We start from the raw sequence: 15942 nt of genomic DNA, 5'->3' as shown, positions 1-15942 counted from the left end.
ACACTGAGCATGCTAGATACTGAGTCATGGGGAAAAAAATGTCAAAAGACCTGCATAACAAAGGTAATGGAACTTCATAAAGATGGGAAAAGGATGTAAAAAGAGATCCAAAGCCTTGAATATGCCAGTCAATACTGTTCAGTGACTTCTTAAGAAGTGGAAAGTTCAGGGATCTTTTAATACCAAGCCAAGGTCAGGTAAACCAAGGAAAATTGCAGCAACAAATGCCAGTGGAATTGTTTGGGATACAAAGAAAAACTCACAGGTAACCTCAGGAGAAATACAGGCTACTCTGAAAAAAGATGGCATGGTTGTTTCAAGGAGCACAATACGATGATACATGGACAAAAATAAGCTGCATGGTCAAGTTGCCAGAAAGAAGCATTTACTGCACCAAAGCGATGAAAAAGCCTGGTTACAATATGCCCGACAACACCTTGACAGTCCTCAAAGCTTCTGACAATGTAATCTGGAATGAAGGCTTCTTTCTGGCAACCATGCAGCTCATTTTTGTTCAAGTATCGTTGTACCCCCATACACCCCCCTCCCCATACCCCAGCAGGTTTTTAAAGGAATAGTGCATTTTTAATTTTCACATTTTAGGAATTATTATGTAGTCAAGTGCTGGCTAAATTGCCTGCCGTGACAGGGGACACTTGCAGAATTTGCCAGTTTCCCTTTAGTGTTCAGCACAGACTCTGTTTACTACATTCTGAATGCAGAGCAAGTGAGGATTTGTGGGAAAAGAGCAAAGGATCTTGGCACATGTAGTCCGGAAAGCCAAGTGTGCATTAGAGTCGGACTGTTGTGGACTACAAATCCAGCTGGCTAAAGGAAGAGAATAGAATGCTGGGACAGGGGATAAATACCCTGTGTTTGGGAGGAGTTGGCCTCTTGTGATCATGGCCTTTACCTGGAAGCAGTGACCCTTAGGCCCCATACACACGAGAGGATTTATCCGCGTATACGGTCCACCAGACCGTTTCCGCGGATAAATCCTCTCGAGGATTTGCGAGGATTTTGATCCGATGGAGTGTACTCACCATCGGATCGAAATCCGCGCCGAAATCCCATCGCGATGACGTGTCGCGCCGTCGCCGCAATGATGACGCGGCGACGTGCACGACGCTGTCATATAAGGAATTCCACGCATGCGTCGAATCATTACGACGCATGCGGGGGATTCATTCGGACGGATTGATCCGGTGAGTCTGTACAGACCAGCGGATCAATCCGTTGGGATGGATTCAAGCGGATAGATTTGAAAGCATGTCTTCAAATTTTTATCCGCTGGAAATCCATCCCAGGGGATAAAAATTCGCGGAAACAGATCCGCTGGATTGTACACACCAGGGGATCTATCCGCTGGAGCCGGTCCGCGGATCAATTCCAGCGGATGGATCCTCTCGTGTGTACGGGGCCTTATGCTTGAGGAGAGCAAGTCGATTCCTCAGCCTAGGCAGCAAGGGGTGAGCCACCGGTGAGCTGGTGCAGACGCATCTGCTATTCGGCAATGTCTGGCCGGCTCGTGACAGTCGGAAGGTCACCAATGTCACCTGCCTTGCAGATACATCTGAACTGCGGCCTCGAAGGGAAAGTGCGATTAAGCATCGTTCCTGGGTACAGCATCTGCAGGAACCTGTTGCAGAATCTACATGTCATTCCTTGAGCTTGTTATCATCTAGACTGGTGAGTGGGCAATAGCCTACCCTTTTTGCATACAATGGCACTGCATGCAAACACCTTTACTCTGCCTTCCTCATTAGAGCTCTATAAGGAGACATCTACCACACATATTGTACTACTGAATGTCCTTCTCTTACAATTACTTTGGGCCCCATCATGTGAGCTAGCGCAAGATTCAAGACACCTGCATCAACAAAAGGACTCCTTTGTTCCCCTCTCCACAAGGGACAAGAACGTTGGGTGTTTATCTGGCCCCATACCACTAAGGAACTCTCTTATGTTTAGAGACCAAGGTTACATAATTTAGGAATATGGTGCCAGGCTGCATTAAGTGTTTGAGCTAGGGGGACTGTGGCATCAGGAGATTAAAGGGAGTAGTCTGACTCCAGCACTGGTCATTCTCCTACCCTTTTCTGACCTGCAGCCATAGAACTTGATTGGTTAAATTTGTTTATTTCTTGTTTCTCATTCTCAAGGGACTGCAATTGATCATTCATTTGCTTGTTCATATAAAGAGTTTAATAATAACCTAATTTCTGATTTTATTTACTGCTAAATCCTAGGTAAAACTTTTCTGGTGAATGGAGGACCACTTGAGGGGAGACACCACTATTACAAGAGTAAGCAGGAGATTTGCAGAAAGCACTGTTCTGAGGTTTTTGCTCATCCCTGGTATACACATTTCATTTCTTTAGGCCTGAAAATGCACATTGATGTAGTAAGCTTCATACAGGTTGTTTTCTACAATACAGTGCACTGCAGTACAAATAAATCATGGTATATGACAATTGTATGCCTGCTGTTGCTTTGCTGAGGTAGGTGACTGTGTTAATATGCTGAGAGACACTAAAGCCCTGTACACACGGTAGGACTTTTGGCCAACCAACTTTAAAATCTGCAACTTTTCAAATTTGTCCGACCGTGTGTACGCTCCATCAGACCAACTTTTTCTGGTTTCATCCAACAAAAAGTTGGGTCTGCGAACGGACCAACTTTTCGGCAATAAAAGTCCGATGGTGCTTTGTGTGACCGTGTGTACAGCAATCCAACCAACTTTTGGACAAAGTGCAAATACGAATGCTCAAAACCAATGTTAAAAGCAAAAAACAATAGCAGAAGTTAACCAAAGGGTGGTGGTAAAGAGCAGAAAAGAGCAAAAAAAAAACACATGATGTTAGGAAACTTTTAGAAAAGTTTGCAGAAAAGTCTGACTGTGTGTATGCTATGGGTGTGGCAGGACAAATCAATTAGGACAAAAATCCAAGGGAAATTTTGTTGGATGTCCTACCGTGTGTATGAGCCTTTAGAAACACGCAGAAAATCTAATAGTGTGTCTTAGGGGGTCTTAGTTGTTATTTAGACTATGGGGATTTGTCTTCAGTGAGGCCACTCACACTTTTTTTCTGTCTTTGTGTCATTATGTTCATCAGATTTTTTAATTGCTGCCTTAATATGTTTGGTACCCAATATGTGTCTTGAGGGCCAAATGCAGTCATTTGGAACTTGATGAACATTTGCAGACCCCTAAAGCGGGAATGGGATACATGATTTGAAAAGGGGTGTGTTAGCAGTGATCTTAGCAATATCATGTAACAAGTCCCCAGTTTCTGTCAAGTCCCCAGTTTATATCTCTCTGCAGGCCTCTGGTCTCCAACAATCCTTATAGCAGGTCTGTAGTCTCTGACCATCTCCGCTAGTACATCTGCAGTCTCTGTCCTCTGGAGCATTATATATACAGGCGATACTCGAACAATTTGAATATCGTGCAAAAATTCATTTATTTCACTAATGCAACTTAAAAGGTGAAACTAATATATGAGATAGACTCATTACCTGCAAAGCAAGATAGTTCAAGCCGTGATTTGTCATAATTGTGATGATTATGGCTTACAGCTCATGAAAACCCCAAATCCACAATCTCAGAAAATTAGAATATTACATGCAATCAATAAAACAAGGATTGTATATAGAACAATATCGGACCTCTGAAAAGTATAAGCATGAATATGTACTCAGTACTTGGTTTGGGCCCCTTTTGCAGAAATTACTGCCTCAATCTGGCGTGGCATGGAAGTTATCAGCCTGTGGCACTGCTGAGGTGTTATGGAAGACCAGGATGCTTCAATAGCGGCCTTCAGCTCTTCTGCATTGTTCGCACTCAGGAACCCTTTGCAGGTATTATGGCTTAATTAGCTGATTAGAGTGGGACACTTTGGGCCAGATTCACATAGAATTACGTTACTCCACGACGCCGTAACGTATCCCATTTACGTTACACCACCGCAGGTTTACAGCGTAAGTGCCTGATTCTCAAAACTCTTACTTGTAAACTTGCAGCGGTGTAACGTAAATCCGATCGGCGCAAGCCCGCCTAATTCAAATGGGGCGGGCACCATTTAAATTAGGCGCGTTCCCGCGCCGAACGTACTGCCCATGCTCCATCGGGAAAATTACCCGACGTGCATTGCGCTAAATGACGTTGCATGGACGTCATTTGTTTAGATGTTAAAGTAAATAGCGTCCAGCGCCATTCACGGACGACTTACGCAAACGACGTGATTTTTTAAATTTAGACACGGGAACGACGGCCATACTTAACATGGCTTAGAACACCTAGGGCTCAGCCCTAATTTTACGCGGCGTAACTCAACGGAAACGACGTAAAGTTAGATCGACGGGCAGCGCAGACGTTCGGGAATCGCCGTAACTAGTCATTTGCATATTCTACGCCGACCGCAATGGCCTCGCCACCTAGCGGCCAGGCTAGAATTGCATCCTTAAGATCCGACAGTGTAAGTCAATTACACCTGTTGGATCTTTTGGCTATCTATGCGTAACTGATTCTATGAATCAGCCGCATAGTTAGGACGGGCGGATCACAGAGATACGACGGCGTATCAGGAGATCGCCGCCGGGCACACGCGATCGCTCGTTGCAGAGCGGGGACCGGGAGCTGTGTGTGTAAACACACAGCTCCCGGTCCTGTCAGCAGGGGAAATGCTGATCTTCGGTTCATACAATGTATGAACCGAGGATCAGTGTTTCCCCTAGTGAGACCACCCCCCCCCCACAGTAAGAACACACCCAGGCATACTTAACCCCTTCCCCGCCCCCTAGTGTTAACCCCTTCACGGCCAGTGGCATTTTTATAGTAATCCAATGCATTTTTATAGCACTGATCGCTATAAAAATGCCAATGGTCCCAAAAATGTGTCAAAAGTGTCCGAAGTGTCCGCCATAATGTCGCAATACCGAAAAAAAAATCGCTGATCGCCGCCATTACTAGTAAAAAAAATATAATAAAAATGCCATAAAAATACCCCCTATTTTGTAAACGCTATAACTTTTGCGCAAACCAATCAATAAACGCTTATTGCGATTTTATTTTTTACGAAAAATATGTAGAAGAAAACGTATCGGCCTAAACTGAGGAAAAAAATGTTTTTTTATATATTTTTGGGGGATATTTATTATAGCAAAATGTAAAAAATATTAATTTTTTTCAAAATTGGCTCTCTATTTTTGTTTATAGCGCAAAAACTAAAAACAGCAGAGGTGATCAAATACCACCAAAAGAAAGCTCTATTTGTGGGAAAAAAGGACGCCAATTTTGTTTGGGAGCCACGTCGCACGACCGCGCAATTGTCTGTTAAAGCGACGCAGTGCCGAATCGCAAAAAGTACTCTGGTCTTTGGGCAGCAATATGGTCCGGGGGGTAAGTGGTTAAGCAAGGCTCTTTGGTACTTTCAGGGACTTCATCTGCAGTCTGCCATACCTCATCAGTTGACAACTGTTCTATACACACTGGGAAGCTTCTCCTCAGTAATAAACACCTGTCAGGTTGTTCTAACCATTGACTATACTATCCAGAAGAAAAAAAAGTTGTAGATATATTTCTACTTTTATTTGTTAATTATAAAGATTATGTATAGTATTTCTACTTTAAAGCATTCCAAAGATTTGCCCTGATTTAAAAAAACGCTTGCCAAAGGTGTGTCATGAACAACAATTATGTGTCCAAAGCTCTCTTGCTACCTTGAAAGTGTTTGACCAAAATATCATCCTAACTTAGCATGATGAAGAAAGTGGGAATTCAGACTCAAACACATGGGAAAGAGTAGAAATGGCAGGATAATTATCTAAATGATGCTGTATCATAAGACTTGTCAGCATCTGCCAAAACAGAGATGTTTAATGAGAGGTAAATCTCAATTCTTTTAATCTGCTATGGGAAACAAGGATTGTGAGTTTGACTCTAAAATATAGATGGTATTAAGCCACATTAATGGAGAGACTCCAAATTGATCAGTGATAGTGCAAGATAATTGGCACACAGCAGTCAACTAGGTACACAATTAGTTTAATATGTTGCATGATCTTAAAATTACCTTGACTTTTCTTATTTAACCCTCCTCTTGTGTTAGGGTCAGAACCGACCCGTTTTCAGGTTTTGAATGTCTATAAGTATCACATAAATTTGTTTATTGCATCAAGATTTTTTTACTTTGTCAGGAACCTCTATTTAACCTCCCTGGCGGTATGATTCTGTCTGGAATTACGTACCAAAAGCGGTACATTTATTTTGCAAGGGAATTGGCGTTTTATACTGTAGGCCTGTAATTTTTAGAAATAACTCACTTAAATCTGACCAAGCAAGAGTCTTGATTTTTTTTTTTAAAACAAAATTATAAATTATAATATAATAAATAATTATAAATAATTATAACAAATAATAATTTAATTATAATAAAAAATATTCAATAATGTAATCAACTCAAAATCACTGAAATTTGCAGTTGCAGAATTGTCGCTGTCATTATTTTATTTTTTTTATGACGAATTTCCCCGCAAATCGCTATCGCACATTTCTGCAAGTGATTATAATTTATTATCGCTGTTTTCTAGCTGATCTAAAACCATTTTTTACATAAAGGGACACTTTTGGACAATCTACAGTTTTTAGGCAGAAATGACATTTTTTATTATATAAAAGTACATGCAGGACACTGGGCAGACCACTAGGGACAAGGGGGGTGTGTATTTTTTACATACAGTACTGTAATCTATAAGATTACAGTATACTGTATGTAAAGTGTTTGTTTACTTTTTTGAATTTGGCGCCGTTCTCCGCCCCCGTGCGTCGTAACGTCGCAGGGAACAGAGATCGGCGGCACACGGGGACTGTGAATCGAGCGAGGAGGACCCGTTAGCTCACACAGCGGGTGGCATCGCTGGATCCAGGGACAAGGTGAGTAAACCAAGCCTGTGGATCCAGCGAAAGGTAAGCCCGTCCAGCCCGAGCGTGACTCGGGTTTACCGATCCTAACATGTAAAACCAACCCCGAGTCACGCTCGGGTTTACCGTCAGGGGGGTTAAACAATGTAATAGAAAAATAATCCTTTTGACTAAATTATAAAATACTGTGGTGAAAATTAAGACGTCTATGGTGTTAGGGTCAATTCTGACCCAGTTATAATATAGGATTATAGGACACTAATAAGTGCCAAAACTGAAATCATAAACACTCTCTCTGCTTAGTAACACTGACAGCCAATCACCTCTCAACCCTGTGAGCTGTAGTTAGGGAGGGGCCTATCTCTTTGCCTGCTTGTCTGCTTCTCTAAATAAAGTAAAGAAACATAGGACCAATACATTTCAGAGTTGCTGAGGTTTATTTTACCATTTTTTAAATTTGAAAATTAGAGGTATGCTATCAAAAGAAAGGTCTAAGGGGTCACACCAAAAATATTAAAACCAATCTTTTCAAGGATAAAGAAGCCTAACAAGGTAACCAAGAGGCAAGAAACAAATTGGATGATAAATAATTGTTCAGAGGGTATTTTATGGCTGATTTAAGACACGGGTCAAAACCGACCCGTTAACATCATGGATAGTAACAGAAAGCTAACATAAGAGGAGGGTTAAAAGGTAACAAAATCTACTTTAAAAAAAGTAAAGTGCCTAATTTATAGAAGCAAGTAGAATGACATCTAAAACAAATGCCCTCTAAGATGCTGTCTTTGGAACTGTGTCAAGTACCGTCTGCAGGGTGAAGGACACGAGGCAGATACAATGCACACAGATACTGAATCGTTTTTGTTCACAAGACATCTTAGAATGTTTCAAACATATGAATAAGCACAACATACCCAGGTTTGGTTCAATGCAGGTTCAGCAACCATCACAGAAGTTTGGATCCTGAACCTCACTGGAGTCAAATCTTAGAAATTAGTAATTGCAATTTTCTGGGATTATAGGCAAGGGACTGCCAAAAAAAGGATACAGGGAGCTATTTAGTGGCCTTGGGAACATGTTCCAAAAGTAAAAGAATAAACAAAAACATGTTGTTTAGTGTTAGGATGGGTCTTTACAGGTGGCCAAAAAGGACAACATTGAAAATAAAAATAAAATCTTGTAAATTACAATATCTTAAATTATATATACCGCACTTTGCATGTTGTTAATGTGGGGCTTATTTCTTGCCTTTATTAGCAGCTATAGCAAGAACTGCACATGGGGCATGTGGTGCTTGGCTAACCTAGAAACCGTGGTTGTTTTGTGGACTAAATTGCACCAGTATAATATGAGGTGCTCCACTGCAAACAAAGAGCAGCTTTTTTGGTGTCACCAACAACTTCATGCTACTAAAAATTAAACACAAGTAAAATAAAGCTGAAGGAAAAAAAAGTACAATAGCTAAGGAAAATCCAAACAGCAAGGCCAAAACAGTACAAGAAAAATGAAACCGTTGTTAATTGGAAACAAAGGAAGAGCTAAAGACAAATAAAGAGGAAAAAAATAAATGCCCCCCACCAAATAACAAACAAATAAAAGGGGGACAGCAGCAACAGGTGTTATTGCTGACACTCTATGTTCCCTGTCTCCATAGCCACGTAAGTTGTCGTTCACTGGCAATATATAGTATAGATTAGGGGTAGGCAACCTTTGGAGCACAGTGTGCCGAAAGATATTTTCAAAGACATGGAGAGTGCCGATTTTATAACAAAACAAAAATCCAACTTCACACTCTCAATCACAGAAACGATTTTTTATAAAGTAAATGCTATAAACTACTTGAGTAGTGAGAAATTAACATCCTGCACTCACACCTCAGATCAGCCCCAATTCATGCACCTTCACACCTCAGATCACTGTAACCCCCTGCTCATCTGCCCCACCAATGTTCCCCCTTTCTTATCTGCCCACCACTGTACCTCCCTGCACATCTGCTCCACTGCCATATCCCCATGCTCTTCTGTCTGACCACTTAACCATCTTCTCACCTGTCCTAACACTGAACTTATCTGCTCATCTGCCCCACCACTGTTCCCCCTGCTCAACTGTCACTGTACATCTACCCCACTTCTGTAATCCCTGCTCCTCTGCCCAACCACTGTAACCCCCTGCTCATCTGTCCCACCAATGCACCTCCTTTCACATCGGCCCCACCACTGTACCCCCTGCTCTTCTGCCCCAACAATGAACCCCCCTGCCCATTTTTTCCCAACACTGTAACCCCCTTCTCATCTGGCCCAACACTGAACCCCCCTTTCTCATCTGTCCCACCATTGTACCCGCTTTCTCATCTGTCCCATCACTGTAACCTCCTGCACACCTGCCCCACCACTGTACTACCCTGCACATCTGACCCACCACTGTACCCCCTGCTCATCTGTCCCACCACTGTAGCCCCTGCTCATCTATCCCACCATAAACCCCTGTACATCTGCCCCACCAATGTTCCCCCTTTCTCATCTGCTCCACAGCCATACCCCCATGCCCCACTGTCTCACCACTGAACCATCTTCTCATCTGTCCTAACACTGGACTTATCAGCTCATCTGCCCCACCACTGTAACCACCTTTCTTATCTGCCCCACCACTGTACCTCCTGCACATCTGTCCCACCGACGTACCTCCTTTCTCCTTTGCCCCACCACTGTACCCCCCAGCACATCTGTCCCACCTCTGTACCTGCTGCTCTTTTGCCCAACCACTGTAACCCCCTGCTCCTCTGCTCCACCAATTCACCTCCTTTCACATCTTTCCCACTGCTGTACCCCCTGCTCTTCTGTCCCACCACTAACCCCCTTCTCATCTACCCCAACACTGAACCCTCCTGCTCATCTGTCCCACCATTGTAACCCCCTGCTCATCTGCCCCATCACTGTACCCCTTTGCTTTTCTGTCCCACTACTGAACCCCCTTCTCATCCCTCCCACTACTGTACCTCCTGCACATTTGCCGCACCACTGAACCTCCTTGCTCTTCTGTCCCACCACTGTAACCCTGCTAATCATCTGCCCCATCAATGTACCCCTTTTCTCATCTGCCCCACTACTGTACCTTCCTGCACATCTACTCCACCGACGTATCCCCATGCTCCTCTGTCTCACTACTGAATCACCTTCTCATCTGTCCTAACACTGAACCCATCTGCTCATCTGCCTCACCACTGTAACCCGCTTTATTTATCTGCCCCACCAATGTACCTCCTGCACATCTGTCTCACCAATGTACCCCCTGCTTTTCTGTCCCACCACTGAACCCCCTTCTCATTTGCCCCAACACTGAACCCCCCTGCTCATCTTTCCCACCACTGTAATCCTCTTCTCATCTGTCCCAACACTGAACCCCCCTGCTCTTCTGTCCCACTGCTGAAGCCTCTTCTCATCTCTTCCACCACTGTAGCTCCCTCCACATCTGCCTCACCTCTGTACCCTCCTGCTCTTCTCTCCCCCCTCTGAAACCCTTTGGCTAATTCTCCCCACCGCTGTACACTCCTGTTCATCTGCTCCACTGCTGTACCCTCTTCTCATCTATGATATGCGTGATATGCAGAGTGGTGAAAGGAAGCAGAGATGAAACACATCTACCTGTTCTTTCACACTTATCCTGCTGATCCACCTCTCACATCCAGCCCATGTGCTTGTATGTGATGTATAAGATGTATGTGATGTATGTGATGTCACATCATACAAGCATCTGGAATAGATGCACAATGATAAGCTCAGGTCAGGGGCATTTTCTAAAAGCAGTGGGCCTGTATGCAGGATCATAAGTCGGGCCTCCGTAGCTAAGAAAAAGGTCAGAGCTCTGCATCCCAGCAAAAGTTAGGTGTGATTTCATTGCGCTGAATACTGGTTGTGGCTTAAAGGGACACAGAGTGCAGGGGTTCAGTAGTAAGTGACACAAAGTTTCAGGAATAATTTTCAACAAAGTTCCCGGAAGCTCAACAGTAATTCCACAAACGGTCACCTGATTTGGTGTTTTCTCAATCACAGTGAAATCCCTTCTTTCTGATATAGGTAGTGGCAACCAAGCGAGTCATCTTCCTCCAGATGGTGGATGGGACTAGCAGAATTGTGATTGGCTTTAACAGTCCTCCTCCTGGAAATAGGGACCCCCCTAGGAGAACTGCACCCAATCTCTTCCCCATCACAAAAGCTAACGATCGCAGCTACAGCAAAGTTAGAGAACCAAACAATGTTTCCCATCTTTTACAATGTGTGGGGGCACAGTGCCTCCCCCTCAGTGCAGGTGCAGCGTGGGGAATTCTGAAACTGGAATGCATTAGTATCTCACTGACACTTCCCAGTGCTGCTCTGAGGACAGAGTCGAGTGCCGGAAAAGAGGCTTTGAGTGCCGCGGGTTGCCTACCCCTGGTATAGATTATAGTGCTGTACATAGCACACTACACTCTCCCTACAACTCTCTCTACCTACAATCCTGTCAGCTGCCCCTCACACTAATGTTCCACACACTGACAAAGGGCTGCTAGTAAATCTGCAACTGTGTTAAAAACCATCATTGTGTGAGATTGTGAAGCAGTTCCCATTGTTCACTCTTTGTGTATAATTGCCATTCTGAGTTTTCTTGTTCACGCTTTGTGTATAATTGCCATTCTGAGTTTTGACCACAAGAGGCCGCTGTTTCTACAGACTGCAAGCTCTTGCTTATTTTTAGAGGAGGTGGAGCTGAGCTGGAGAAGCTGGAATCAGGAAGCAGTTGGAGCAGACATGTTTTTTGGAACTGTGTGAAAATTGAATCTGTTTGCATCCAGGGAGAACCGTGCGTCCTAGAGCTTCAGGAACGGCAGCTGAGTAATCACCGTTCAGTACAGAGCCTGTCCGGAGGAAAAAGGGATTGTTTTTCAGGAAGGCTGATAGGAGTTGAGACACAGAGAACTACCTCACCTGCAGTATCTCATGATTGCTGAAAGGACTTTCGTTAATCGGTTGGAAGACATCATCGGCTACAGTTCAAGACCCGGGTCAGTAATATCGTGCACGCACCGCCTAGTGATGTTTGGGGCCTAAAGATTAGGCCTGTAGTTAGTCAATCAGGGTCATTACAGTGTATCAGGCCAAGAGTGTTGCTACCATTAGTACAAGGATCCTGCTACATAAAGAGACATTGCATACGGAGAGAAATCTTCCAAACTACAAACCTGTTTAGTGTCTTCATTGAGGAAGAAAAACTTACACACGTGTTATCATACCGGTTGTGTAAAGGGAGGGGGTAAATATTGCATAGAAGTGATAAGTTTGTAAGCTGCTGTGCTGTAGCGCAGATAACCCAGAAACTAAGCATATAGACAATTGTTCGCGTTCTGATAAGGGTAATAAAAGGTACGGAGGGACAGTCCTAGTTGTATCCTCCAATAGGCAAATTACGGCAAATTGCCTTGGTATCCACCCGGGGGCATCTTGCTGTGCAGCACAGGGGTTCTTAGCTACGGCTGGGTGTATGTAACCTTATTGCTGTGTTCATTTTGGGGTTTCGGTTTAATATCTTGTTACAGTAAAAGAAAAGAACTGTTTCACAAAAGTTGGTGTCAAAGTTGCTTTCCTCGTTCGTGACTTTGCTGTATCTTGAAGAGCCCACCCCGGTACACAACTTACAACTGGCCAAAGACTTGCACCTGAACAGAGGTTATTCAAATATAGCTTTTACAATGCATTATGGGACATTAGGTGTGGCAATTGCTGCCGAATGCCCTTAAAGTTCTGATTTTATCTGAAAACTTGAACAACCAAAGTTTGATCCGAACTTGTTCGGACTGAACTAACAACTCATCCTTACTCAGTAAATAAAAATGTAATCTGGCTTGCTATCCCAAAATTGTCTTTTAGGGTTAGGAGGGGATTTATTTTTGTTCAGTGCAACAATGCCCAGCATGTTTTTTTCTCAGGACCTAAACATTTGGGGTTTGCAAAAGGTTGAACTTGATGGTCATATGCATTTTTGGAACCCAGTTTGTAATTGGATGTGAAGAAAAGTGAAAGTTTAAAAAGAAGAGTGCTACAAGCTTTTGGTTAATTTACCCTTCAAATTTCCTACCACATTGTAGAAACTTACTTGTGCAGCTTGGAGATGTTGTTGATTGAATATTTGTTTGCAAGATGGAGATGGAGAGGATGAAGAGCAGAGAGCATTATCTATATCTCTGTCCAGCTGATCTAGTTTCATTATTAGAAGCACCATAGAGTCCAGTCTTGACTGACCTTGTCTAAATTTCTGTAAATAAATGAAACATTTACATTAGAATGAATATCCATTTGACAGGCTGAAAGACAATCATATTTTAATAGATTTCTGCTCATTGTGGTCAGATCATCTTGACTAATTGCTCTGGGTTATTTTATCCTGTTTAGTATGCCAATAGGAAGGCCAATGCACCAGAGCTGCATGTGTATTAAATAGATAGCAGAGAATAATTAAAATTATCCCATAGCACACAATATTGTGTTTGATATTGTCTTTTAAAATTCACATGGAATAAAAAAGCTGCCATAAGCTTTGACTTTTTTAGAACTACCTTTCAAATTGTACAACTTATGTCTTCAAAAACTTCCAAAATATCCCTGTCTTTGCCCTGTGGTAGAACCTTGGTAAGACCTTCACTGAATACATTTGTATTGTGGTTGGCCTAAACATTAAAATCTCTACCTATGGGCTGAAACAAGTTGTCAGGTTAGTTATATTGGTCTGGTTTTGCCCAAACTCTTCCCATATATAAACACTCTACACACCTACGTAAGAAGTTAAAGCAACCCTAGTATAACATTTTTTTTTACTTTTTTCCACCAGTTGGATTGTTCAGTCTGTGCAGAGATATGGGCACTGATGATATTTAACACTTTTAGATGTGACAGAAAATGTGTACCCCACTGCACACTGTGGTTTCACCCACTAGCTGCTAAATCACAACTGTGTCATGCAGCGTCAAGACCAGGCAGAGGAATCATAGTACAGAGACAGCAAGCAAGGTGCTATTCAACACACCCAAATGTTTTAGGTACAACCCATTCCTACAGCCTTGCAATAGCGCAAAGATTGAGAAAATTTGTATACTAGTAACAGGGATGCTTAAACTAAAAAGGGAAGCTGGACAAGTATTTCAGAAAAATGTGCTGACAAGCAAAAGCTTTTTTGCATGGTTGAGATACACTTCTAACTTTTTTTTTTTACGTTATGCAGCTTTTGAATTGCATCATGTATTCCAGACTTTGAGAAAGGAAAAAAAAAACACTAATTTTTTTTATATTGCCTTATCACTATGAGTTTACCTTTTTTATTTAAAGAACGTGAAGTTCAGCTATATGAGCATGTACTCTAACTATGCACAATAAAGTATTAACATATTCCAAACAAGCAGTATAGGCACTTTAAAAAGCAAGCCCTCATTTACCTCTGTAGACATTGTGGAAAGCACCAAACCGAGGATTATTTATCTGCCCTTAATTTATATAGTATTTCACAAAAGTAAGTACAGCCTCCACATTTTAGTAAACATTTTATTATATCTATTCATGTGACAACATTAAAGAAATGATACTTTGCTACAATGTAAGTAGTGAGTGTACAGCTTGTATAACAGTGTAAAGTTGCTGTCCTCTCAAAATAACTCAACACACAGCCATTAATGTCGAAACCTCTGGCAACAAAGTGAGTACACCCCCTAAGTGAAAATGTCCAAATCGGGCCCATAGTGTCAATATTTTGTGTGGCCACCATTATTTTCCAACACTGCCTTAACCCTCTTGGGCATGGAGTTCACCAGACCGTTACAGATTGCCACTGGTGTCCTCTTACACTCCTCCATGACAAAATCATGGAGCTGGTTGATGTTAGAGACCTTTCGTTTGAGGATGCCCCACAGATGCTTAATAGGGTTTAGGGCTGGAGACATGCTTGGCCAGTCCATCACATTTACCCTCAGCCTCTTTAGCAAGGCAGTGATGGTCTTGGAGGTGTGTTTGGGGTCATTGTCATGTTGGAATATTGCCCTGTGACCCAGTCTCTAAAGAGAGGGGATCATGCTCTGCTTCAGTATGTCACAGTACATGTTGGCATTAGTGGTTCCCTCAATGAACTGTAGCTTCCCATTGCTGGCAGCACTCATGCAGCTCCAGACCATATATTACATTATTGTTTTTGGGTTCCCCCTAAAAATTCATACCAGACCATTATCTGAGCATGCAGACTAGCAACCCAGAAAAAGGACTGGGGCCCAAAGCAGCACCTTATCCCCATGTTGAATAAGGTGCTGCTTAAGGAGAAAAAAGGAGAAAAATAAAAGGTATTTTTCCCACTAACCCTTTCCAAGTGGTTGTTAAAATTAACCTCTACTCTTTCACAAAAAAAAATGCAAATGTTAAAAACACACACAGTTTTTGACAAACAAGTCACCCAAAAAACTGGATATTACAGTGGGGGAGATGTCTGTGGATATTACAGTGGGGGAGATGTCTGTGGAGTGTGGATATTACAGTGGGGGAGATGTCTGTGGATATTACAGTGGGGGAGATGTCTGTGGATTACAGTGGGGGAGATGTCTGTGGATAATACAGTGGGGGTGTTAAAGTCAATATGCATGTATATTACACCATAAATCTCTCTTTTTGGAAAAAACAGTCCATAGGAAGGCAAGGTGTAGCACTTAATCATAAGGTTCTCCTTAGATCCTGTAGATAGTGTCCCAAGCCCACACCACCAAGTGACATATATGGCAAATAGGTGACCGTCCACCGGAAAATAAGTGGCCGCTTACCAGAGGGCAAGCAAATCAGACGTTTGGCTATAGCCCAGCCGCGGCCTTTAACTCCACATTGCTATCGCCTGTAAACCTTTGTGGTCCTGTATCGAGTGCCTGCTGTTAAAACCTCTCTCATCCCGGGTCCCCGAGGAGTTAAAGGCCGAGGCTGGGGCCGCCGCTGTATTACAAAGAATACATAGTAAAATGCATATAA

The 15942-nt window shown here is 42.8% G+C and overlaps 1 protein-coding gene across 1 annotated transcript in view; it reads right to left on the bottom strand.

Annotated features, from left to right (window-relative positions):
- DLC1 (DLC1 Rho GTPase activating protein) overlaps positions 1 to 15942 on the bottom strand; it is a 540558-nt gene that overhangs the window by 421005 nt on the left and 103611 nt on the right. Inside the window, exon 3 of the mRNA XM_040334678.1 lies at positions 13049 to 13207. Coding sequence (XP_040190612.1) covers positions 13049 to 13207 — 159 coding nt within the window. The remainder of the gene's footprint in view (positions 1 to 13048; positions 13208 to 15942) is intronic.

Source organism: Rana temporaria, chromosome 1 (assembly GCF_905171775.1).
Source record: "Rana temporaria chromosome 1, aRanTem1.1, whole genome shotgun sequence".
Classification (NCBI taxonomy): Eukaryota; Metazoa; Chordata; class Amphibia; order Anura; family Ranidae; genus Rana; species Rana temporaria.
This window is presented reverse-complemented; position numbering and strand designations above follow the sequence as displayed.